Here is a 27,007-nt window from a genome sequence, read left to right on the forward strand (position 1 = left end):
AATAAAACTTCTCGATACTCCCAATAACAAAAATGTTGAAAATATTCAGCAGAGACTGCATCCACGGAGAAGGACCGTTTCTCTCCCCAACTTGAGTATTTCCAACATATTCAATATTTCAGATCTTCAGCTTCTGCAGTTTTTTTGCTTTCCCCATTTTTATAGGTAATCACCTTTGCAATAAAGACCAACTTTTTATGTACGAGGCTATCCAGACTTCTCTGTACAGCAGCACTCCATATTTTCTCTCCATTTAAACTTTGCTACTTTTCTACTCTTCCAACCACATTTCCTCATATTATACTCAGACAATTTTTTGCCCACTCCAATAATATAACCATATCATTTTACAGATATTCTCCTCACCACATACTTTCCTACCTGTGGAACCATTTTGAATACCTTTTAAAAATCCAAGATCATCTGCGAGTTCCCTTTTAATAAATTTATTAGAGTTCCTTGTTTATGAAAGAGAAACTGTTTGATAAAGTTACACTGATTTTACATCATCATATTACAATGTTTTTAAATGACTTGTTACTACTTCTTTAATAACGGTTTCTAGCATTTCCAGTGACATATATTAAGTTAAGTGGCCTACAGTTTCTCTCTCCCTCCTTTCTTGAACAGGGATGCAATATTCGTGGTTTTCCAATCTACTGGAGCCTTCCCAGAATTGAGAGAATACATGGAAGTTAAAAAATAAACAAACACAGTTCAAAATTTAAAAGCACAAATTTAAAACATTAAACCCAACTTGAATAAAAAATCTTGCCCTTCTTCAGGCAGCAATTCCTCTGATTCATTGCAACAGGTTTGTACTAGCAATAATTCAGTGAGCAGACTGCCCAATTCACTTGTAAAGCATACAGAAGATTGCACTTTCCTGTTAGGAGTCCACATAGGGAGCACCTGAATAGTGCATCACCAGCTTAAGCCAACAGTAGTGTGTTGGAACTGATGATCGGGAGGGACCATGCAGCGATATACCCAGAGAAGTCCTGGTGGCTGGAAACTATATCTTCTGAATTGGAGAGAAGGGCTGGGAGAACACATGTGACAATATACCTGGATAAGTCTTGGTGTCAGCACTGGCGTCAGGACAGAAAATCTCCCCCTATATTTCTCACAATGCGATAGTGTCTACATTTCAAAGCGCTGTTTTAACTGCACAATGTTTTGAGATGCTCCAGCATCATGAAAGACACCAAACCCGTATTTTGTAAACAAACATGTACATATATCTTAGGAAGGATGTACTGATGTTGGAGATGGTTCAGAAAAGATTTACGAGGATGATTCCCAGAATGAAAGGGCTTACTTATGATGAGCGTTTGTCGGCTCTTGGACTGTATTCTTTGGAGTACAGAAGAATGAGAGGGGACCTCATAGAAACATTTAGAATGTTGCAAAGACTGGACAGAGTAGATGTGGTTAAGCTGTTTCCCCTGGTGGGTGAGTTCAGGACTAGAGGGCACCGGTTTAAAACAGAAATGAGGAGAAATTTCTTTAGCCAGAGGGTAGTGAAATTATGGAATTCTTTGCCATGTACAGCTGTGGAGGCCCAATCCCTGGGGTCGTTTAAGGAGGAGATTGATAAGTATCTAATTAGTCAAGGTATCAAGGAAAATGGGGATAAGGCCAGAAATTGGGGCTAGATAGGAATAGTATTAGTTTAGCTCATGGAGCAGACTCAATGGGCCGAATGGCCTACTTCTGCTCCTTTGTCTTGTGACCTTGTCTGAGCATAAATGTTGCTTTGTACAAATCTCTAACTTTTTGTTTTGATCTTCGACCACATGCCCTTAAAAATGCCATAATTCTATTGGTTTTCCTTATGATTTCATCCATCGCTCCTGGAACCACAAGGTCGCTATTCATTCATGGCCTTCAGGAATTTATAATCTGGTGCATTTTCCCAGTCTTTGCTCACTTTCACAAAAATGCATCATTTTATTTGGCACCATGTTAGCAACATTAATAAATTTATTCTTGCGCTTCTTTGTAATTTGGTTCCATGGGCGCGGGAAGCAGTACAAGTACAAATTTAGCCAGATTCAGCTAGGTAATTTGCCCATTATGTACAAAATATCTGACAACTTCTCAAAAGCACAGATCATTTTTGAATGGACACCGAAATAAATTATTTGGGTTATGGAAAAGCATGAAAGACCGATTTGCTGAACATCTTCATCAGGGTGAGGAGCACCGAATTCGAAGCACATCCCGTGTTCCCCAAGCACCGCGCCAGTCTGCAGCCGAAATAAACACGTGGAGTTCCTCAGAATGAAGACGTGAGCAAAATGTTGACGATTTAAAGTCTTTTGACGATGCTGATACGTGACGTGCATGCTCATGGAGTAATAGCCCTTCCTGTAAATGGACAACTCTGTCTTCACACACAGCGCCTGCAAAGATCTGTTCGTCTAGCAGTCCCTGACCCCCGGGAAAGCCCGTCACCGAATTGCCACTGCTGTTTACAGGCCGAGGAGATGGATTCTGTGGTGTGGCAAGTCAGATGCACTTCCAGCTACGATCTGTGGCACGGATCGGCGGCCGCTGCCCGACGTGAATGTCCGGGCACCGATCTATCGATGGGGCAGGTAACAGATCTGCAATCTGTATCTTTAAAAAGTGAGCTAAATGGCCAAACTCACCACTCGCTCGTTTCCGCAGAAGGTACGGGGGATAACGCGTCATTCACGACCCTCGACGAACTCCTGAAGGGACTGGTCAGCCCTCCTCCTCGGTCGCAGACGCTGGGAACGTCATTTCCACAGATGCAGGTTACTTCTGAACGGAGTTTTTCAAGTAATACTCGTCTGTGCACGTCCTTCAGTGTGCAAACGATTTTTTTTCATTTGTGTACTTATTATAAGTTTAAAGTAACGCTTTATAAATCTTCATTAACATAGTACAACCTGGTGAGCAACTTGTGAGACGGTAGTTTGAAATCATGCCTTGACAACAAACTGACGTCATGGAAAGCACCGAGGATAATTCCCCGACGATTTTTAACAAACACCATTTCGAATGAGTATAAAGCTTTAATCATTTGCCCTGCGTGACGACATAAAGATTATATCAGTTTATAGATTTATGCAAGAGTAGGAAAGACGCGTACTTCAGAATTAAGTGAACAAATTACACAGAACCAAGAATATCCGCTATTTTAAAATCAAACAAGATTGTAAGTACTATCTATACTTAGGATGGGTTCAGTCCCAACTCAGAAGGAAGCTGGTCTGAGCAGTCAGTCACTGTACCATGACTGCAAATCTGCAATCCAGATTTGCAATGTGCAGCTAATTTTCAAAAAGCCACCCATTTCACTTTCCCTAAGACTCTAGCCTTCGTTTGCTCTTTATTCCAATTTAAGACAGTCACAATACAAGTTATCCAGGACAGATTCGGGAGGTTTTAATGTATTTATCCATCTACCAAAATTGTTTTTTTTATTTTGTGACTGAAAATACAGATAAATATAGTTAACTCTCTGATCCCCATTCTTAAGCCATTATAGACTTAAAAAATAAAATGAAAGATGTTCTTAACCATGAAGAAATTTTTTGGAGAAGAGCAGAAAAATGAAGGAATTTTTTGGAGAAGAGCAGAAAAATGAAGGACACTACAGGCAAGATTTTCCATGGGGGAGGATGGAGCATTCTTCTCTTCAAAGTGTTTCATGGCAATTTCCTTTGAAAAGTAGAAATGTTTGAATACTGCTCGCATTCATATTGTGTGCAAGGTTTTAGAACATTGTCCCTGGAGATGAGAGAGTCATCTATGGAAAACATTTACTGGGCAAAGACATGAGAGCAAAAAGAGCAACCTCTACAAAAAAAAACATTCCACATTCAGCAAGCCAATATTTTTATTTTGCAGTTTCACTGTTACATGAATCTTTTGACACCAGCCTGTGGATCCACATCCTTCTGATGGTACAGTGTGTTGTCTAGACCAGTGGGAAGAGCTTAATTGTGCCAACTCAGAAAATGGATGCCTAACACAGAGCTGCAGTGTAGGAGCAAGAGACTAGCTGGATCAATATCCAGAGAAGGTGGAGAGGTAGCAGTTCCATAAACTGGCATTGGCTCTCCTCCAACAAAGTGGTGGGGAATGTGCAGAGTGCAATATATACTATAAATCACCTCCGTGTAGGGGAAGTGGTAGGACTTAATGGGTGCAACAGAACAGGTTACAGGAAAATAATTAAGGTATTGGGATTGATGGAAATGCTCCATGAGAAAGCACAGACCTGATGGGCCACATTGCCTCCTTCTCAGTTATAAAGGGATACAAATTGCAGCACATGCCTCAAATTGAATCATATTTTAGAATTTGTCAGTGGTTATACAATGGGAAAATATGACTGCAAGTCAGACAGGCAAAAGGACGCAGAGAGCTATGATCTGTGAACCTCAGCAGTTGGCCTTGTTCAACAAAAATATCCAAAGCCTGCAAAAAGAAAGAAAAAAGATTGCAAGAAGAATAGGCAACTTGATCATGGTACAGGGGACCAGTCAGTTGACGTCTTGGGTTGAGACCCTTCATCAGGGCTGGGATTGGAAAGAAGCAGTTCCCATTACCACAGTTCAAAAACCAGTAGGTATAGATTAAAAGTGATGGACACAATTCAAAATGCTAGATAAATCTATTTTTTTTAAACCTATACTATGGTTATGATCAAAAACTCATGGTTTTTACAGTCATGTTTGAAAAAGTTAATCAAGCCTCTGAAAATGGAACCCAATAGGTATACATTGAAAATTAACAGGCAATACAACAGAGAAAGAGCAGAGGCAATAGGACCAAGTGAATTGGTCTACAGGAGCTGGCATGGAGTCAAAGGACTTAATATCTTTCATCTGTGCCATAAAGATCCTGTACTTCTATAGGGTGAAACAGGAAGGAGTTCAAGGAGCTAGCAATAAAACTGAATGCAGAAGCTCAAAACATAACAATTTCAGATTCATTAGCTGGGCTACAAATTGGGACCAGCTGGAAAGGATTAATCAATCAGGCAACTCAAGGAATGGTGCAGAGGAGTGGGTGTAGATTCATGGGATATTGGCACCAGTACTTGATAAACAGTTATTTCGTTGTGATTGGATTCCATTTAAAACCAGGCTGGGATCAGTGTTTTGGCAAATTGGATAACTCGAGGTTTTAAATTAATAAAAAGGTGGGAGGGTTCATACAAGGGCACAATTTTAAAACTTGCAGGGAAAATTCATGACAAGCAGTAATGTAGAAATTTCAGTACTGGTAAATAGAGTGTTATCCTCAGCACAGTGTTTAATAACAACAGCACACTGATAAAGTCAATTCCTAAAAATAAATTAAAATTAGCTTTCAATCTGAATGTACAATGTACTTGTAAAGAAATGAACTAATTCCAAAAATAGAAACTAGTGGGTTTAACCCAACAGCCTTAGCAGAGGCATGGTTGCACAGTGGCCAGAGATCAGAATTAAATATTCCTGTCAACTTTTACCATAATCTTGATCAATGCTCCTAATCATACCTCATTTGCTTGCTCCTCTAAACAAACTCTAGAATAATCTTTTTATGTTTTAAATACAACTTCCAGTCTTAAATATTTAGAAATTTAATGAACACTATTTTCTTATGCAAGTGGCAAGGTTTAGACAAAAGATTGATCATGTATTTTTTTTAAATATACACCTCATAGCAAAAAGGTGCTGGAATATTCTTTTTCATCTCATATTAACAGAAGACTAAAATAGCTCAAGTGAAGCAAATTTTGAAGCTCCTGTTGAGAAAATACCCAGAAATAAAGCACGACTTACAAAATGTGACAACTTGTAGTTATAAAAAGTGCTCTGGTGCCATATGACAAATCTTTTCCACTTGACATTACAAGATCACCAAAAAAAAATTAAAGGAAGGTGACCATTTGTTCCACAGGCAGCTTGTGAAAGTCCCTGCAAGTAGAGCACACAGCCAATTGTTTCTTAAATAATTCAAGGCTTTCATTCAAATGAGTGGTTATCAATCAAATGAGTGGTTATCAATCAGCATGGACTCTGTGGCCATTTCTGTGCTTTCTCTCTATGACCGACTCTCCAGGCAATTATTCTCAACCCCTTAAGTTTATTTCATAAGTCAATCAATTGATATTTGGAAAAAAGTCAGTTGATTTTCTTTGAGAAAGAAAAACTCCTTTGCCCCCATGCATTTACCTCAGAATACAGTCAACTTAATTTAGATTTTTCTTGAAATTTTTGCTTCCTCAATTCAAGATACATGGAAATTGCTTCCTCTAGCCCAGAAAGGCCATGTTCTCCACCTCGAAACATTTTTGATTGATACAATAAATTCTACTTTACCCATCATAATTTGGGATGGCTCATGTTTTGTTTCTAACAAATGTTTGCAATAAACAATCATTTAGTAGAACCACCCTTGTGTGCCCATTCTTCATCAGAAATTCATTCTGAAGGGTCTTTGACCTGAAATATTAACTCTTTTTCCACAGATGCTATATGTGCTGAATGTTTTAGCATTTTGTTTTTATTTCAAGTTTCCAGCAAACTGCAGTTTTTTTTTTATTTTCAACATGTCCATCTTCATTTCATCATTTTCACATTTCAGTTATTACAATGCAAACTAGTACAGGATTAAAAAATCCTAGATCAATTTAAAAAATTGAGGTGAATACTGAAATCAACCCCAAAACCTCACAACTATCCCAAAATTGAAATCTATGCTGGACTGTGGACTGCATCTTTCCCTTACCATAGCATCAATGACATAGCTACTATTAAATGGTTACAACATCAAGATTGGCCATAATTCAATACCACACTCGAGGGCTTTAGACTCTTCCATCCTTCATCCAACCTAACCAAAACATCTATTTATCCCTTTGCTTATCCATGAAAGGGAAGAGTTCTAGGCAAAAGATTCACTACTGAAGTTATTAGTACACTCACAAATAGAAATATCTTTTCTATATCCATCCTATCGGATCTGACTCTTAAAAGGACTTTATGAAGTCATCCCTCAAGCTATTTTTTTTTGAACAATGAGAATCAAGTCTTTGCTTTCACAAAGGCACAAGTTTAATATCATAAAAAAATTGCAGTTTTTTCATTGTTTCCATATCCTTATAATATGGAATCCAGAACTTAACAACATTAGAGTAATATAACCAAGATTCCATACAATTTCAGTAACTTCTGATTTTCAATTCTCTATCAAAATTAATCTGGTTCATTATTTTAATCATGAATCTAGATGCCCTGATCCCTTTGCTTTTTCTGAAAACCTCATTTTCCACAGATTATATGGCCTTATTATTCAATATATACAACTTCTTGCTTACTGACATTAAAGTTCATTTGCTAATTACATACCCATTCTGAAAGTTTATTAATGACAATCAACTTCAAGAACATATTCCTGTAGTCTAAATGCAAAAAACACTTAAATTTTCATTGATTATACAGAAATCATTCAGGGACTGAAATTAAATGTCTATAACAGCTCAGATATTCAATTATTTTTTTTAAATGACTTCCAGGATATCCGAAGCCTTGCATTATTTTGTGATTCACAAAGGCAAATATCAGAGTGAATTAAAACGAACAGGGAGGATAAGTCACAGATTCTGATCCATGGGTCAATGTAGCCAATATATTCTTCTATGGAGAATACAGTAAAGGTGATACACCTCCCGTGATGATGTCATGTTGGTATAAATTTCTAACTCCTGATTATTTAGCCTCAAGGTATTTTATCTTTATCCAGACACCTTTGTTGCAACTTTTATTATGCTGTGCTTAGTTAATCCTATATTTCCTGAAGCCTCCACCTCCCCCCCCCCCCCCCCAATTAAGACAGGCAAAAATTTTTATAAATTAAAAAATAAATGAAAATACTCAGATTAGGCAACATCTGTATAAAGAGAAACAGAGGTCATGTTTCAGGCTGAAGACCCTTTATCAGAATTGGGAGAAAGAGAAAAGAAATTAGTCTTAAGTTGGAGATGGTGGGGAGAGATGGATAGGGCAAAGTGAATATCTGATGAGGATAGGGTTGCTGTGGTGATATGTAAATAAGGCCACCCAGTCCCTTTAATTGCCCTCATTTCAATAGTTTTTAAATGTTGCCATTAACCATTGGCCAGACAAGGTTGCATTATTGTAACCATCCATTTCGTATTTTCTTCCCTTGTCCTAAATTGTTTAAACTGTTATATTTCTAACTTTCCAGTTCTGACAGAAGACTATCAATCTGAAATTTACAGTTTCTCTTGGCAGATGCTGCCCAACCTGTTAAACATTTCCAGTATATTCTACTTTTATTTCAAGCATCGTCGGTATTTTGATTTTGAAAGACAAATACATGAAAATGTGCTGAAGGACACAATTGCACAGAGAAACCTAGGAATGTACAATTACCCAGAAATAAGTGGGGGTTGACCAAAGCAACACTATTCCTGTTTTGGATTTTATAAATATGGCAATAGCAAATTTAGGTAACACACTGGTTAAGTTGCAGCTGTAGAAATGTCTTTTTAAAGCTATACAGTAGTTAGCATAGAATCAAAATAATGCCAGGAATGCAAAATTATAAGACAAGATCCAGGGCATATTTCCTCTCAAGCAAAGAAAGCCCAAAAGGAAATTATCTAGGATCTTCCAAAATTACAAATAGGATAAATATAATTAAAGTGATATCTGCTGAAATCTTTGATTTATTTCAACCATCTAGGGGCTTCAATGATGAGAAACAATCAATTTAAAATAATTAAGACACAAGAGAAGAACAAAATATCTTAATATGACAGATAGTTGGATCATGGAACATTCTGGTTAAGACAAATATGGCTGCACCTTAATGGGGAAAATGGATAACATCTGAAACTAAGATTCACAGCCATGCAGCAAGTATAGGATAACAAGTGCTATAGAAAAACATGCAAAATAAGTTTAAGATGAAAAGTTCTGCAGTTCAATGGGTTGAGATGACTGTTACTAATATTAGTGAACAAATGCTTATTTTAAGGTGGACTTTAACCTGCATTCACTTAATTGTACTGGAGAATACACCACCAGGATAAAAAATAAAGCCAATTATTATGCACGATTAGGTTAGGTTTTTTTTTTGCAATAGTAGCAAGATTTCAACAAACACAGGATGTGGAGAGAGCATGAAATAACAGAACCTTATTTTCTAAACACCTGCACTGATAAGGCAAAACAGGTTAAATTTCTTAAGAAAAAGCAGACCTTTAATACTACTCATGGTAGGAATACATTTTTCATGCAATAATCTGGATATGCAGCTTGTAATGCACCTGCATGGTATTTATATTCATTACTAAAGAAACCATCTATACACACACCAGTACAACTTCTTAAATAACTGATCCTTGGCCATAAATGATGCCAAAAGTATGTTCATCAGTGAGTTAAGTTTTGTTGCATGAAATCTCATCTAAAATTTGTGGCCACAAATATATGCTCCAAAATTACTTGTGTCATTTTAAAACAACTGATGATACAGTCACACAAATTGCAATTTTCCTGAATGTAACATTGTGTAAAAGCTTAAAAGATCAATTGGCTTTTGACAAAGTGTTAATTGGAGTATTATACACAGTTTTGGTCACCCTGTTATAAGATGGATGTGAAGTTATTAAACTAAAAAGAGTGCAGAAAAGATTTACCAGTATGTTGCCTGGACTTGAGGGCCTGAATTACAAGGAGAGGTTGCGCAGACTAGGACTATTTCCTGGAATGTAGTGGATTGAGGGGTGACCTGATAGAGGTATACAAGATCATGGAGGGGCATAGATAGGGTGAAAATAGTCTTTTTCCTAGGGAACAGGTGCTAAAAACAAGAGGGCATAGGTTGAAGATCAGAGGCAAGAGATTTAAAAGGGACATCAGGGACAGCTTCCTCACACAAAGGGTGGTGCGTATTTGGAATGAGCTGCCAGAAATAGTAGTTGTGGCATGCACATTAGCAATGTTTAAAAGTCATCTAGATAAGTACATGGATAGGAAAGGTTTAGAGGGCTATGGGCCAAATGCAGGCAGATGGGACAAGCTTGCTGGGCAACACAGTTGGCGTGGACAAATTGGGCTGAAGGGCCTGTTCCCATGCTGTAAGACTATGACTAATTATTACAATTCACTAAATCTACAAAAATTAGTTTTAAAACTAAGTAGTTCTGCTTTGAATTAATTTACATTTTCATTCAAATGTGTGAATGAAATTTGCCCTAAAGCTTCAGTGACTTAGCCCTTGGCATACAGACATATTCATCCCTGCAAATCTAATCACCAATATGTCAAATCAAAAAATATAATATTCTTGTATTAGCAAGATTGTCTCTCACATTCTCATTACATGGTTTTGCACATTGGAACTTACCATCAATGACAAGCCAATGGGGAATGTCATATTATCACTTTCACATTTAAAACTTACAACATGAAATCCTGCTCCCAGCACGGTTGGTTGCCCCGCACTGCTATGGTCGTACTCTTCACATTTTGAACTTTTAAAGTCACATAGGTATTATATCTTTCTGTAAAAGATAAATAAACAATTTCAGTAAACATGATTAAACTGAACAGTATGGACATGGGTTATAGGCAAATGACCATTCTCTAGGCTAAGTTGACATGGCATGGAGGAACATAGTATTCCAAAAGGACAAGAAACAACTGGAGGAATATAATTATACTACATTTCAATAATATTAATGGAAAAAAAGGTCTTTTTTTTGGAAAAAGCACATTAGATATTAAATGAAATCAGCAAAAATACAATCTACAACTAATAATACAATTAGACAGGACCACTTTGCTTTGAAATATGTTGATTTTGGGGTCCAAAAATCACAGCATTTCATTATTCCCCCACACCCACACGATCCAAAAATATTCTACAGCTATTTAATTAGGTGAACTAGAAAATGCTGGAGGCAAGAAATAGGAAGATAGTCCAGTTTAACACATGGCGAAGGAGATGATGCCACAGGGAGGGCTTTAGATTTTTGGATCATTGGGCTCTTTTCTAGGGCAGGTGGGACCTGTACAAACAGGACAGTTTGCACCTGAACTGGAGGGGGAGCAATATCCTTGCAGGAAGATTTGCTGGTGCTGCTTGGGGCAGGTTTAGAGTTGCAGGGTGGTAGGAACCAAAGTGGCAGGGCAGCAAGTGGAGTGGCTGTGGGGAAAGTAGATGTTAAGCCTACAAACAGACAGAAATCAACAGGTTGATGAGCGTGGTGGGACTAATGTTCTGAGATGCTTCTATTTTAATGCGAGGAGTATTGTAGGCAAGGCAGATGAACTTAGTGCATGGATCTGCATGTGGAATTATGATGTTGTAGCCATTACAGAGACTTGGTTGCAGGAGGGGCAGGACTGTTCCAGGGTTCCAATGTTTTAGACATGATAGAGAGGGAGGTGTTAAAGGGGGAGGGCTGTCATTACTCAGGGAAATGTCATGGCATTGCTCAGAGAGGACATTACTGGAGGGTTCATCTGAGGAAATATGGGTGGAACTGAGGAATAAGAAAGGGATGACCACATTAATGGGACTATATTATAGACCTCCCAATAACCAGCAGGATTTAGAGGAACAAATTTGTAAAGACATAGCAAACAGTTGCAAGAAAAACAAGGTTGTGATAGCAGGTGATTTTAACTTTCCACATATTGACTCCCATACTGTAAAGGGATTGGATGGGATAGAGTTTGTCAAATGTGTTCAGGAAAGTTTCCTCAATCAATATGTAGAGGTCCCAACTCGAGAGAACACGATACTGGATCTCCTCTTAGGGAATGAGACAGAATGCTTTGGATCTTGTGATCACAATTCCATTGGTTTCAAGATAATTATGGAGAAGGATATGACTGGTCCTCAGGTTGAAATTCTAATGACTACCAACCAGTGGCTCTGACATCCACCATCATGAAGTGCTTTGAGAGACTGGTTAAGGCATGCATCAACTCCAGCCTCCCAGACAACCTCAACCCACTGCAATTCGCCTACCGCTGTAACAGGTCTACAGTGGACGCCATCTCCCTGGCCCTACACTCTGCTCTGGAGCATCTGGATAGTAAAGACACTTATGTTAGACTATTGTTTATTGACTACAGCTCTGCCTTCAATACTACAATTCCAAGCAAACTCCTCACCAAACATGTCCCCCTGTAACTGGATCCTTGATTTCTGACCAACAGAGCACAATCAGTGAGGATTGGCAGCAACACCTCCAGCATTATCCTCAACACTGGTGCCCTCATAAGGCTGCATCCTCAGCTCCCTACTCATGACTGTGTGGCCAGATTCTGCTCTAGCTCCGTCTACAAGTTTGCAGATGATACCACACTAGTAGGCCGCATGTCAAATAACGATGAGTTGGAGTACAGGAAGGAGACAGAGCTTAGTGACATGGTGTCATGACAACAACCTTTCCCTCAATGTCAGCAAAACAAGAGAGCTTGTCATTGACTTCAGGAAAAGGGGGAGGTGTACATGCACCTGTCTACATTAATGGCGCTGAGGTCGAGAGGGTTGAGAGCTTCAAGTTCCTAGTGTGAACATCACCAATAGCTTGTCCTGGTCCAACCACATAGATGCCACGGTCAAGAAAACTCACCAGTGCCTTTACTTCTTCAGGAGGATAAAGAAATTTGGCATGTCCTCTTTGACACTCACTGATTTTTAATCGACGCACCACAGAAAGCATCCTATCTGGATGCATCACAGCTTGGTATGGCAACTGCTCTGTCCAGGACCACAAGAAACTACACAGTCGTGGACACAGCCCAGAGTGTCACAAAAACCAGCCTCGTCTCCATAGACTCTGTCTATACCTCTCGCTGCCTTGGTGAAGCAACCAGCATAATCAAAGACCCCGCCCACCCGGGTCACTCTCTCTTCTCCCATCAGGCAGAAAATATAGGAGCCTGAGGACACATACCACCAGGCTCAAGGACAGCTTCTATCCCACTGTGATAAGACTATTGAGCAGTTCCCTTATATGAGATGGACTCTTAACCTCACAATCTACCTTGTTATGACCTTGCACCTTATTGTCTACCTGCAATGCACTTCCCTGTAGCTGTGACGCTTTACTCTGTACTCTGTTATTGTTTTTACCTATACTACCTCAATGCAATCTGTACTAACTCAATGTATCTGCACTGTGTAATGAATTGACCTGTACAAACAGTATGCAAGACAAGTTTTACACTGTACTTCAGTACAAGTGACAATAATAAACCAATACATGACCCAAACCAAAAAGGGAGGAAAATAAATACATTTTTCCAGGAGTCAATTCAGATCCAAAAAAATTAATAAAAAGTCAATATTTAGGACATGGTGATCTCCAGCAAGACTAAACATCTCTAGCATTTGTCACCCATTCCTGGATGCTCTTGGGAAAGTGTTGCCAAGGCTTCTTGGATCTCTGGTGTCAAATGTGTTGAAGTTGCTCACATTGCTGCAATGCAGGCACTGCTAAAATTTTGATGTGGCAATAAGAAACAGTGATACATGTTCAAATCAATATGGTGTGTTACACAAAACTTCCATGCCTCATTTGTTTTCTTTCCTCCTTTCTAGGGAGTGACAATCCTGGATTTGTAAAGTGCAGTTGAAGCAGCATCAAATGTAATTAACATTAACCCAGGATAAAGATCACAGTTGGTATTAAAAAGATACAGCATGAAGCCAAAAGGTTATAGGGTTAAAAAGACCAAAATATTGTTTTTAGGAAAGGATTGAATAATCACCAAGTATGACCAAGATAGTGTTAAGAAAATGTACACTTCTCTAGCAGTTTGCTCCTTTGAAAACTATGAAATATACATCTATTTTACTTGATCAGTAATTGACCAACACCAATCCAATCTTATATTCACTGTATAAATGAACAATAATTTACTGGCTCATTATTAAGCAGTTGACTTAGAAATTCGATGTAGAATATACATCATACTGCAAAACATCTCCAAGCCCGTCACCATTTACTTAAATGTTTTCAAATCGCATCCATGGTGTTCATATATCATGCATTTTAATGTTTACAAGGCTTTAAGAGTAAAGATCATAAATGCACCATCAGCACTAGAAAAGTTATTTACACACTATCAGTGCCAACTGAGCTCACATTCAACATTCTCAGTTTGACTTACAAAGCAAGTCAAAGTTTTGAATGAAACCAAAATAATATTAATTTCTAAAAGCAATCAGCTAATACACTATAAAAGCCAAGGGATACAAACATGAGAAAAAGCAGCAAGTCAACCACTGTCAGTGCTCAAAGGAAAAATGACAATTAAAATCATAAAATATTTCTTTTGGATTGCTTCAATACACCTTGGTACCGTAAATGCAGTCTCCGGTCACTCTTGTGCTGACCAATCTATACTGGCTCACATTCTACTTTGATTTTAAAAATTTCATGCTTTTGCTTTTCCCCAAATCCTTTAAGTTCTATAGCTCTCTGAGCACCATGAGGTTCTCCTACACAAAAAAAAACTGGAGTTAATATTACAGATGGATATCCTTAGAGCAGGATTGGTTTCTTTGGCCAAGAATCTTCACCCAAGTCTCTGGACTATTTTTCATCTCAAGTTCCAGATACAAATAGATCCTTCCTCCTGGCCTCCTCCCCTCTCAAGATCTATCACTGATGATGCAACACAAACTCATTCTTCCATTCCCCTCACTCACTGTAACCTACCCACTTCTGAAATTCCAGCACTTCATTCACGAAGCTCCAACCTTCATATAGTAATTAAGCCACGAAGGGTGGTGCTGCTGTAGTTCAGCAACAGACCTGTATCTTGCAGAAGGCATTCAAGCCTCAGATACTTGGTCATACCTCCCTCTGGACCATGAGCAGTCCACTGAACATCAGGCCTCATTCATCGGCATAGCTCTCATTTCTTTGGGAGATCTCCCCTCCACAGAAACCTTACAGTTCCCCAACCTCGTGCAACCTCCTTCTCACTTCTTTCCGATTTCTATAAGCAAGGCTGTCCAGACAGAACTATTGCTTCATCCTGCTGTTACCCTACAAAATTTCTTACTTTGACTCCATCCTTTCTTCCCTTGTCTAGCCCCTAACCTGCTTACATCAGTAATGTCTCCGCTGCCATTCACCACTTTGATAATTTCCTGGTCCCAACCAGCATGAAATTACACAAACACAGTTGTCAGCATACTATTAAGAGAATTCAGGAAGGATGCCAGAGCAGAACTGAAACAGATGGCTGTAACTCTGGTAAATCCAATCCCTCAGCACCTTCATCCCACACCAGGATAGTGCAAGGACCCCCTACTTCTTCCTTGAACAGAGGCCTAACCATTTCCCCTCCACCCAAACACTCAATTAGCTGGCTGAACATGTTCTCACATTGAGCAACATCCTTTAATTCCACTCACTTCTCTCAAATCAATATGTATACTATAAGATTTTGCATGTGCCCATATTACATCCATCCCTGCACGTGTCAAATACTCCTTGCTTCAGTCCTGTTCAGACATCCTCCGAGCTCTTTCTGGTATACCGACAACTATGTTGATGCAATTCTGTGCATTAAAAACATTTATTACTATTGCTGCCTATTTCTTCCTTGCTCTCACTTTCACATGGTCCATCTGTCTCCTCCCTTCCTGGAGTTCTTCACATCCATCTCAGAAGATCGGTTAGCCACCAATATCTACCACAAGCCCACAAATTCTCAGTTACCTCACATCCTGTCTCATGTAAGAATTTCATTCCATTCTCTCATTTCCTCAGTCTCTGTTCTATCTGTTCTGATGAGACTTTCCAATGAGCCTCCAAAATGTCTTCCTTGTTCCTTAAATGGTGTTCCTTTTATTATAGCTGACCTATCAAAGACTCCTTCCACAGTTCATCTATCTCCCCATACTTGCATTCAACCCCACTCATACAAGAACACAAGAAAGCAAAATGAGTTGCAGCCACTCCACTCAGCCTCTCAAGCCTACCCTGCCATTCCATATTATCATGCCTGATCAATTACTTCTAATGAGCCAACCTTCACAACTCTGGTGCAGAGAATTCCAAATGTTCATCATTCACAGGAACGGTGATCCTGTGAGAATAGTGAACCTCTCCTCATGAAGAAAGCAAGGATAGCCTTCCCCATTACTTACTGTTCATCTTACCAGCTTCTGTATTGATGGAATATGGTGTACAGTTTTCACCACTTTCAACAAGATTCCACCAAACATCTTACCCCACCCTCCTCTTTTCAGCATTCAAAAGGGACTGTTCCCTTTGTGATTCCCTAATCTGCTTTTCTTTCTCAAAACTTTCCCAACCAATTGAAGTAGTTGCACCAGCAGCTCTTTTACCTCATCCCTTCCCATCGTTCAGTCTTTACAAGTGAAGCAGTGATTCATTTGCACTTTTTCCCCTAATCTAGCGTACAGCATTTGGTACTCATGATGTGATCTCCTCTACGTCAAAGGAACAAAATACGGATAGGATGACTACTTTGCAAAGCATCTGTTCAATCCACAGGGGCAACCAAAAGCTTCTAGTTGCCTAATAGTTTAATTCTCCATCCCACACCCAAATCTGACGTACCTCATCTTCCTTTGAGCCACTATATCAAATTCAACAATTTTGGTTAACTCACTTTTCCTGTTTGTATCAGAACTGGCCAATTCTGCTGCAAGGTTACCACTTGCAAGATTAACCCAGCTTTCCTCCGTCCATAGATACTGCCTGATCTGCTGGGCATTTCCAGCATTCTGCTTTTGGTTTCAGGTTCAGCTGTAGCTTGGACCTGTATTTCAGTTTTACCATCTGTTTTCTCTAATTTCCCCTCATTATTCTATTAACCTGATGGATCCATAAACATAATTGTCTCAGCAATCCTAGCCTCACCTTGTCAGAAATATTCCCTTTACTCTTTCTATTCTTTCCTTCAACTTAAGATGGTCATTTTTACATTTCTGCTTTCCACAAGTCTTTTATCAGTGTTTCTCTTTCCACAAATGTTGCCCAACCACTGTTTTTCCAGCATATCATTTACTTGATATTGCAGCAGTATAAAACTTTGGTTAGGCCACATTTGGAGTATTTGTGCAGTTCTGGTCAACACATTACAGGAGGGATGTGGAGGCTTTGGAGAGGGTGCAGAAGAGGTTCACAAGGATGCTGCCTGGATTAGAGAGCATTAGCTACAAGGAAAGTTTGGACAAACCTGGATTGTTTTATCTGGAGTGTCAGAGGCCAAGAGGTGACCTGATAGAAGTACAGTATATAAAACTATGAGGGGCATAGATAGGGTAGTCAGTCCTTTTCCCCCCTGGGTGGAAATGTCAAATACCAGAGGTCATAGGTTTAAGGTCAGCAGAGGAAATCATGGTCAGCAGAGACAGTGGACCATGGGGCCTTGTTCCTGTGCTGTAATGTTTCATGTTCTATGCTTTATAAAACAGATTACAATAGGTTTGCTGAATAGCACAATACCCAATTTGTCATTTGCAAACCTGAAGCAAGCAAATAGAGTTGGGAGCCAAGCCAAATTTTCATTTCTATTGAGATTTCCAAAAGTATCTCTTTCCAGTTAAGATTAGTTTTGAGCCTCAGGGAGAAAAGAGCACACAAAATTTTAAATTTGAGTTCCAAACATTTGCTTTCTAACTATTTGTATGGTGTAAAAAAGATGCAAAAGATCTCTATATCAATTGTGTGCAGACATACATAAATTAAACTTTGCAAGAATCCAATATTATAATTGAACATCACAACTGAAACATTCTGTACACAGAACTGAATTACCATTTACAAATCTTAACAGATATTCCTGAGAAATTTTTCCATATTTACAAACTGAAAGAAAAATAGATGACAAAGTTTATAGAGTATCAGACTTAAGGAGCACAAAATGGGTACAGGCCCTTGAGCCTAATGCCAACCATTACTGAAAAAGAGGCTCCAAACCAGGCTGCTGAAATGGACAGTAATAATTCAGCAATTTCACCCCAATCACTATCAATGCTTTGATCAACTTCCTGAAGATTAATTAAAAAAAAATGAATGGCAATGGATATTTTGTTTTTAATTCAGACTTACACTAATTGACACCCTTATTACTTAACTAGTACTGGGTTACTGTATGCTAATAACTTTTGCATGTATACTCTGTACATACTCAATCCAGACTGACAAGTTTTTCAATTCCTCTCCCCTTCTTCTGGCAGATATTAAGAATATGATGTGAAATTTAATCCATAAATCTTCCTGGCTGCTGCTGAAGCCTTGACTACATTCAATGGTAGACAATTTTGATACTTCACCAAACTTTAAACCCCATCTGGTCCTTCATCAAGATTTTCTTCCTCCAGCTCTAGAATATTTTTTTCACGCTTGATTCACTTCTGCCAAACCTCCCACCGATCTATCCTGCCTTTTGTCATGTATACATTAGATGCCAAGGGAAGTGCTGCCTTAAGATGGGAAACTTGCTACTTCGGTAACAAGATATAACTGCCTGACAATGTTTGGATCACACTTTCGGATCAGCTGAAGATACAAAAAAAATTCTGGCTTGCTTGAAGCTATGCATCTGTTCCAGTTACTAGGTCAGAAGGACACAATACAACAAATGTTACCTTAGAAACTTCTCTGCAGTTCACCTTACCAATCTCATTTCATCCATCATCATGTGACCAGGAATGCTATCCCACTCCCAACTTCATGAAACTAGAGTTCATTTCCGAATTTCCCTTATGGCTTCACCACATCCTGCTGGGATAAACTTGTCCAACAATCCATCATTTCCCTCCCCACCCTCCTCCCCAACCCAGTATTGCTCAATTCCTTCCAAATCTTCAGCTCCATCAAGTTCTTCCCTCCGCCAAGCTTTCTGGATACCTCACTACAAATTAATTTGTTTTGCACCTCACTGGCTTCTAACAATCTACTTTGGTTGGGCCTTTGCATCCTAACTGAAGGAAACTGCAGTGTTACTAGTGTCCTGTAAAGTTGCAAAATAAAAATTCTACTTTTATTACAATGTTAGGAGTATAAAAGCCATCTTCCATGGCCCTTCCTAATTACTTGTGCATTCCATGTACTGCAAATGCATGCAGATGCAACAACTAGCTCCAGATCCTGTTACCACATCTTGTAGTCTTGTTCAGTCTAAATAATAACCTGCTTTTTCATTCTTCCTTCCAAAGTGGATAATCTCAAATTTTCACACTAGCCTACATAGCTTTGTTTCCCTCCTTTCTCGAATAGCAGTGTTATACATGTAGTTTTCCAACCTCTGAGATATTTCCACAATCCAGGAAATTTGGTAAATTACAAAGGAAATAGCTGCAGAGATATTAGATTCAATAAAAAAAACTTAGGAAAAGTAGGCCATCAGGTCCCAGGAACATTTTGGTTTTTAGCTGTCTTTTCCTCCATCTCTCGCCCCTTGATTGGATATCCCTCGGCCCTTACTTGGATACTGTTAGTGCCTTCTACAGTGAAGACTCATACAAATATTGAGAATCACTGCCATTTATTTTCACATTTTCAAAATCCGGGGGGGGAAGATTCAAGTTATCCAGAGTATAATTCAGATGGGCTTCATCTTTACAGCAAAGAAAGAACAGATATTAACATTACATTTTCTCCCCATGCTTGCAAAATGTGCAGGAAGTGGAGGGATATGGACATTGTGTAGGCAGAAGGGATTAGTTTAGTTGGGCATTTGATTAGTAATTCAATTAATTCGGCACAACATCATGGGCCAAAGGGCCTGTTCCTGTGCTGTACTGTTCTACGTTCTATGTCCAGGTGGTAATTGTTTACATCAGAATCAATTTTGGAACCATACCTTCAAATGTTTTCACTTACAGAGAGGGTGGAGTGGGGAGAAGAATATTTTTCTTTTCAGAACAAATCCAGTGCTATGTCTGAGCCAGTGATGTGAATTACTTACAAAATGAAATTTTGCAATAGCATTTTCTTAATGTCTAATTAACAGTGCTACAGTAGTCCAAAAAAAGCTTTCTGATTGTTAAAACATTTAAATTTTGACATTAGAAATATTGTAAAGACAGCTGTTTTCACCACAAATCCTCAGCAAAATAATTAGATGAATAAAAGCTTACCTTGTGGTCCATCAAGCTTTGCTTTCTTAACTGAAAAAAGAAAATGAGACAACTTTTAGAATAAAATTTCACTTCAATCGCTGTACTAAAACAAATAATAATTCTGGGATCATGCACTCACAAAAAGTCAGGACAGAGATACCACTTTACAGTAATCTACCTGTAATCTGTTCTTTAAGAGAATATCCAGGATAGTAATTTTGTTAAGAAGCATGATTGACTCTGAACTAGAAGGTCGTGTGTTCAAGTCCCAAGGCAGAGACTTAAGCACAAAAATCTAAGCTGACACTCCGCAGTGGTATGGAAGCATTTCTACACAGTCAGATGAGACTATGGAACAAGATACCGTTGGTTCTCTCAGCCAAACATGAAGGATTCCAACACAGTATTTCAGAGTTATCATCCCTGGGCCCTAGACCTCAATCAACATCACAAAAAAGTTAACTAATAATCTTTACCACACTACTGTTTTATACAGCTTGCTGCGCACAAATTGTCTGCTACATTTCCTAACTTACAACAGGTCAACACTTCAAAACAGAACTTAAGGCTGTAAAATGTTTTTGGAAAATTCTTTTTGAGAAGAAAATACAATCACTGAAAATCTTGGTTATTTAATAGAGGTTAGCTTGGTTATTCACCATCAATTTAGATGGGGAAATAACCAATGATATTAGTAGGATACTATACATTGTGCTTAAATATAGAGCACAAACTAGCATGTACATAGATTTCCAGTATAATTTAGGTCTCCTGTCATTTTATTTTAGAACGCAAAGTTCAGAGAGGCAGGTCTGAGCTCATTTTTGCTGCATGGCATGAAAATTTGCAGGTATCCTTAGTGTCACAAAAATAATTTCATAGCTTCGTTATACCATTAAATTACTCTTACAACACATATGCCACGTAATATTAAGTTTGATTATAGCATCAGTTTCCCTTTTGCCACACCACTCAAGGTAAAATACACTTGTAATCAGTGACATTAATTTAGCATCAACCACAAGTTGAGATGCCAAAAGGTGAACTGGATTTGACCATTTGGTTCAGCTCTTCAGTCCAAGACAGCATGGTGCTGAAGCAATTAGTACTGTGGCCTCAGAATCCCAGTTCAATCCACCTTTCAGGTGTTGTCTGTGGAGTTTACATGTTCTCTTCATGACTACATGATTTCCTCCAAGTACTCTGGATTCTTCCCACATTTCAATAACATGTTGGTAGCTGTGGCACAGTAGCATAGCTGTTAGCATAAGGCTATTACAGCACCAGTGATTGGGGTTCAATTCCCACGTTGTCTGTAAGGAGTTTGTACGTTCTCCCCGTGACTGCAGGAGTTTCCTCGGTGCTCTGGTTTCCTCCCCCATTCCAAAGACATACAGGTTAGTAGGTTAACATGGGTGCAATTGGGCAAAACAGGCTCGTTGGACTGGAAGGGCCTGTTACTGTGCAAAAATAAAGTTTTTAAATTGTCCAATGTAAATACCCTCTAGTGTTGATCAATGGCAAAAAAAATTAAAGGGGAGTTGATGGGCTTGTTACAGGGGTGTGGAGAACCAAGGAGAAATGAAACTAATGGGATTGCCTCCCAGGAGCCAGCAAGGATCCAATGAGCCAAATGGTAGCTTCCTGTGTTGTGAAATATACAGGGCCTCAAACACCAGGTAACCAGCACTGGCTCACATTCAGAATGATTTTCCATTCAGCAGTCTTCGAGCAATACTCATTTTCATTTAAGGGCATAGAACAATGAAATCTACCAAAATGTCAATTCCAAATATAAAATTAAAAATACCAGATTAATACAAACTTTTTAAATGCGATTTTTGTTATTGTTGTTAATACTTAAATATCTGGACAAGTTATGCTTCTCCAGAAACAAAGCATCATTATTTTCTTCAGTGCAAATGTACATTTAATGATATATAAAAGAATGTCTCCTCCAGATGACTGCACGGCACATCCAAACTCATTTGCCAAATTTAGTAGTCAGCTGTTAGCCCCAAGGGTTTTAATTCAAAAACTACAGCATGAACCATAGTGACACTATAACATGAAATTTCAATATCCAAAGACCCTTCCTAACCAACTTCCATGTGAATTAATTCATTCCACTGCACATTTTTAGTTATGCCCTATCAATTCAGGGTAGAAATTCTGGTAGAAAAGCTTTCACGATCCTTTAAAGATGTCCAATTTGCAATTATAGATTCCAAAATATTACAGTAACTTTACAACTGATCAGATTAAACTGATCGAGAAAGGATCACATATGAACAGTTTACAGAATGGGGAGAAGACAAAAAGGGAGATGAATTGGCAAGAATTCTCCAATATCAGGTAAACTATTCCCCCTCTGCCCCTTTTCTCTCTCCTCCAGATCTACCTAGTTCCTCCCACACCAGCCCCATTTCTTTCCCCTCCTCCATCACCCACACTCCTCCCATTGGGTCCCTTCCCCATTTCGTTCCCATCTGGCCACCCCACCTCCTTTACTCAATTCCTTTCTTATCAGATACCATCACCTCCCAGCCTCTGTCGCCTCCACCCATCACCTCCCAGCCTCTGTCGCCTCCACCCATCACCTCCCAGCCTCTGTCGCCTCCACCCATCACCTCCCAGCCTCTGTCGCCTCCACCCATCACCTCCCAGCCTCTGTCGCCTCCACCCATCACCTCCCAGCCTCTGTCGCCTCCACCCATCACCTCCCAGCCTCTGTCGCCTCCACCCATCACCTCCCAGCCTCTGTCGCCTCCACCCATCACCTCCCAGCCTCTGTCGCCTCCACCCATCACCTCCCAGCCTCTGTCGCCTCCACCCATCACCTCCCAGCCTCTGTCGCCTCCACCCATCACCTCCCAGCCTCTGTCGCCTCCACCCATCACCTCCCAGCCTCTGTCGCCTCCACCCATCACCTCCCAGCCTCTGTCGCCTCCACCCATCACCTCCCAGCCTCTGTCGCCTCCACCCATCACCTCCCAGCCTCTGTCGCCTCCACCCATCACCTCCCAGCCTCTGTCGCCTCCACCCATCACCTCCCAGCCTCTGTCGCCTCCACCCATCACCTCCCAGCCTCTGTCGCCTCCACCCATCACCTCCCAGCCTCTGTCGCCTCCACCCATCACCTCCCAGCCTCTGTCGCCTCCACCCATCACCTCCCAGCCTCTGTCGCCTCCACCCATCACCTCCCAGCCTCTGTCGCCTCCACCCATCACCTCCCAGCCTCTGTCGCCTCCACCCATCACCTCCCAGCCTCTGTCGCCTCCACCCATCACCTCCCAGCCTCTGTCGCCTCCACCCATCACCTCCCAGCCTCTGTCGCCTCCACCCATCACCTCCCAGCCTCTGTCGCCTCCACCCATCACCTCCCAGCCTCTGTCGCCTCCACCCATCACCTCCCAGCCTCTGTCGCCTCCACCCATCACCTCCCAGCCTCTGTCGCCTCCACCCATCACCTCCCAGCCTCTGTCGCCTCCACCCATCACCTCCCAGCCTCTGTCGCCTCCACCCATCACCTCCCAGCCTCTGTCGCCTCCACCCATCACCTCCCAGCCTCTGTCGCCTCCACCCATCACCTCCCAGCCTCTGTCGCCTCCACCCATCACCTCCCAGCCTCTGTCGCCTCCACCCATCACCTCCCAGCCTCTGTCGCCTCCACCCATCACCTCCCAGCCTCTGTCGCCTCCACCCATCACCTCCCAGCCTCTGTCGCCTCCACCCATCACCTCCCAGCCTCTGTCGCCTCCACCCATCACCTCCCAGCCTCTGTCGCCTCCACCCATCACCTCCCAGCCTCTGTCGCCTCCACCCATCACCTCCCAGCCTCTGTCGCCTCCACCCATCACCTCCCAGCCTCTGTCGCCTCCACCCATCACCTCCCAGCCTCTGTCGCCTCCACCCATCACCTCCCAGCCTCTGTCGCCTCCACCCATCACCTCCCAGCCTCTGTCGCCTCCACCCATCACCTCCCAGCCTCTGTCGCCTCCACCCATCACCTCCCAGCCTCTGTCGCCTCCACCCATCACCTCCCAGCCTCTGTCGCCTCCACCCATCACCTCCCAGCCTCTGTCGCCTCCACCCATCACCTCCCAGCCTCTGTCGCCTCCACCCATCACCTCCCAGCCTCTGTCGCCTCCACCCATCACCTCCCAGCCTCTGTCGCCTCCACCCATCACCTCCCAGCCTCTGTCGCCTCCACCCATCACCTCCCAGCCTCTGTCGCCTCCACCCATCACCTCCCAGCCTCTGTCGCCTCCACCCATCACCTCCCAGCCTCTGTCGCCTCCACCCATCACCTCCCAGCCTCTGTCGCCTCCACCCATCACCTCCCAGCCTCTGTCGCCTCCACCCATCACCTCCCAGCCTCTGTCGCCTCCACCCATCACCTCCCAGCCTCTGTCGCCTCCACCCATCACCTCCCAGCCTCTGTCGCCTCCACCCATCACCTCCCAGCCTCTGTCGCCTCCACCCATCACCTCCCAGCCTCTGTCGCCTCCACCCATCACCTCCCAGCCTCTGTCGCCTCCACCCATCACCTCCCAGCCTCTGTCGCCTCCACCCATCACCTCCCAGCCTCTGTCGCCTCCACCCATCACCTCCCAGCCTCTGTCGCCTCCACCCATCACCTCCCAGCCTCTGTCGCCTCCACCCATCACCTCCCAGCCTCTGTCGCCTCCACCCATCACCTCCCAGCCTCTGTCGCCTCCACCCATCACCTCCCAGCCTCTGTCGCCTCCACCCATCACCTCCCAGCCTCTGTCGCCTCCACCCATCACCTCCCAGCCTCTGTCGCCTCCACCCATCACCTCCCAGCCTCTGTCGCCTCCACCCATCACCTCCCAGCCTCTGTCGCCTCCACCCATCACCTCCCAGCCTCTGTCGCCTCCACCCATCACCTCCCAGCCTCTGTCGCCTCCACCCATCACCTCCCAGCCTCTGTCGCCTCCACCCATCACCTCCCAGCCTCTGTCGCCTCCACCCATCACCTCCCAGCCTCTGTCGCCTCCACCCATCACCTCCCAGCCTCTGTCGCCTCCACCCATCACCTCCCAGCCTCTGTCGCCTCCACCCATCACCTCCCAGCCTCTGTCGCCTCCACCCATCACCTCCCAGCCTCTGTCGCCTCCACCCATCACCTCCCAGCCTCTGTCGCCTCCACCCATCACCTCCCAGCCTCTGTCGCCTCCACCCATCACCTCCCAGCCTCTGTCGCCTCCACCCATCACCTCCCAGCCTCTGTCGCCTCCACCCATCACCTCCCAGCCTCTGTCGCCTCCACCCATCACCTCCCAGCCTCTGTCGCCTCCACCCATCACCTCCCAGCCTCTGTCGCCTCCACCCATCACCTCCCAGCCTCTGTCGCCTCCACCCATCACCTCCCAGCCTCTGTCGCCTCCACCCATCACCTCCCAGCCTCTGTCGCCTCCACCCATCACCTCCCAGCCTCTGTCGCCTCCACCCATCACCTCCCAGCCTCTGTCGCCTCCACCCATCACCTCCCAGCCTCTGTCGCCTCCACCCATCACCTCCCAGCCTCTGTCGCCTCCACCCATCACCTCCCAGCCTCTGTCGCCTCCACCCATCACCTCCCAGCCTCTGTCGCCTCCACCCATCACCTCCCAGCCTCTGTCGCCTCCACCCATCACCTCCCAGCCTCTGTCGCCTCCACCCATCACCTCCCAGCCTCTGTCGCCTCCACCCATCACCTCCCAGCCTCTGTCGCCTCCACCCATCACCTCCCAGCCTCTGTCGCCTCCACCCATCACCTCCCAGCCTCTGTCGCCTCCACCCATCACCTCCCAGCCTCTGTCGCCTCCACCCATCACCTCCCAGCCTCTGTCGCCTCCACCCATCACCTCCCAGCCTCTGTCGCCTCCACCCATCACCTCCCAGCCTCTGTCGCCTCCACCCATCACCTCCCAGCCTCTGTCGCCTCCACCCATCACCTCCCAGCCTCTGTCGCCTCCACCCATCACCTCCCAGCCTCTGTCGCCTCCACCCATCACCTCCCAGCCTCTGTAGCCTCCACCATCACCTCCCAGCCTCTGTCGCCTCCACCCATCACCTCCCAGCCTCTGTCGCCTCCACCCATCACCTCCCAGCCTCTGTCGCCTCCACCCATCACCTCCCAGCCTCTGTCGCCTCCACCCATCACCTCCCAGCCTCTGTCGCCTCCACCCATCACCTCCCAGCCTCTGTCGCCTCCACCCATCACCTCCCAGCCTCTGTCGCCTCCACCCATCACCTCCCAGCCTCTGTCGCCTCCACCATCACCTCCCAGCCTCTGTCGCCTCCACCCATCACCTCCCCAGCCTCTGTCGCCTCCACCCATCACCTCCCAGCCTCTGTCGCCTCCACCCATCACCTCCCAGCCTCTGTCGCCTCCACCCATCACCTCCCAGCCTCTGTCGCCTCCACCCATCACCTCCCAGCCTCTGTCGCCTCCACCCATCACCTCCCAGCCTCTGTCGCCTCCACCCATCACCTCCCAGCCTCTGTCGCCTCCACCCATCACCTCCCAGCCTCTGTCGCCTCCACCCATCACCTCCCAGCCTCTGTCGCCTCCACCCATCACCTCCCAGCCTCTGTCGCCTCCACCCATCACCTCCCAGCCTCTGTCGCCTCCACCCATCACCTCCCAGCCTCTGTCGCCTCCACCCATCACCTCCCAGCCTCTGTCGCCTCCACCCATCACCTCCCAGCCTCTGTCGCCTCCACCCATCACCTCCCAGCCTCTGTCGCCTCCACCCATCACCTCCCAGCCTCTGTCGCCTCCACCCATCACCTCCCAGCCTCTGTCGCCTCCACCCATCACCTCCCAGCCTCTGTCGCCTCCACCCATCACCTCCCAGCCTCT

General features: G+C 43.2%; 1 protein-coding gene across 1 annotated transcript in view; it reads right to left on the reverse strand.

The window, feature by feature from the left end:
* LOC127582541 (protein unc-13 homolog A) overlaps nucleotides 1–27,007 on the reverse strand; it is a 261,016-nt gene that overhangs the window by 205,078 nt on the left and 28,931 nt on the right. The window contains exons 2-3 of the mRNA XM_052037881.1: nucleotides 20,155–20,184; nucleotides 10,468–10,567 (exon numbers count right to left, since the gene is read on the reverse strand). Coding sequence (XP_051893841.1) covers nucleotides 10,468–10,567; nucleotides 20,155–20,184 — 130 coding nt within the window. The remainder of the gene's footprint in view (nucleotides 1–10,467; nucleotides 10,568–20,154; nucleotides 20,185–27,007) is intronic.

This window comes from Pristis pectinata, chromosome 24, assembly GCF_009764475.1.
Source record: "Pristis pectinata isolate sPriPec2 chromosome 24, sPriPec2.1.pri, whole genome shotgun sequence".
Lineage (NCBI taxonomy): Eukaryota > Metazoa > Chordata > Chondrichthyes > Rhinopristiformes > Pristidae > Pristis > Pristis pectinata.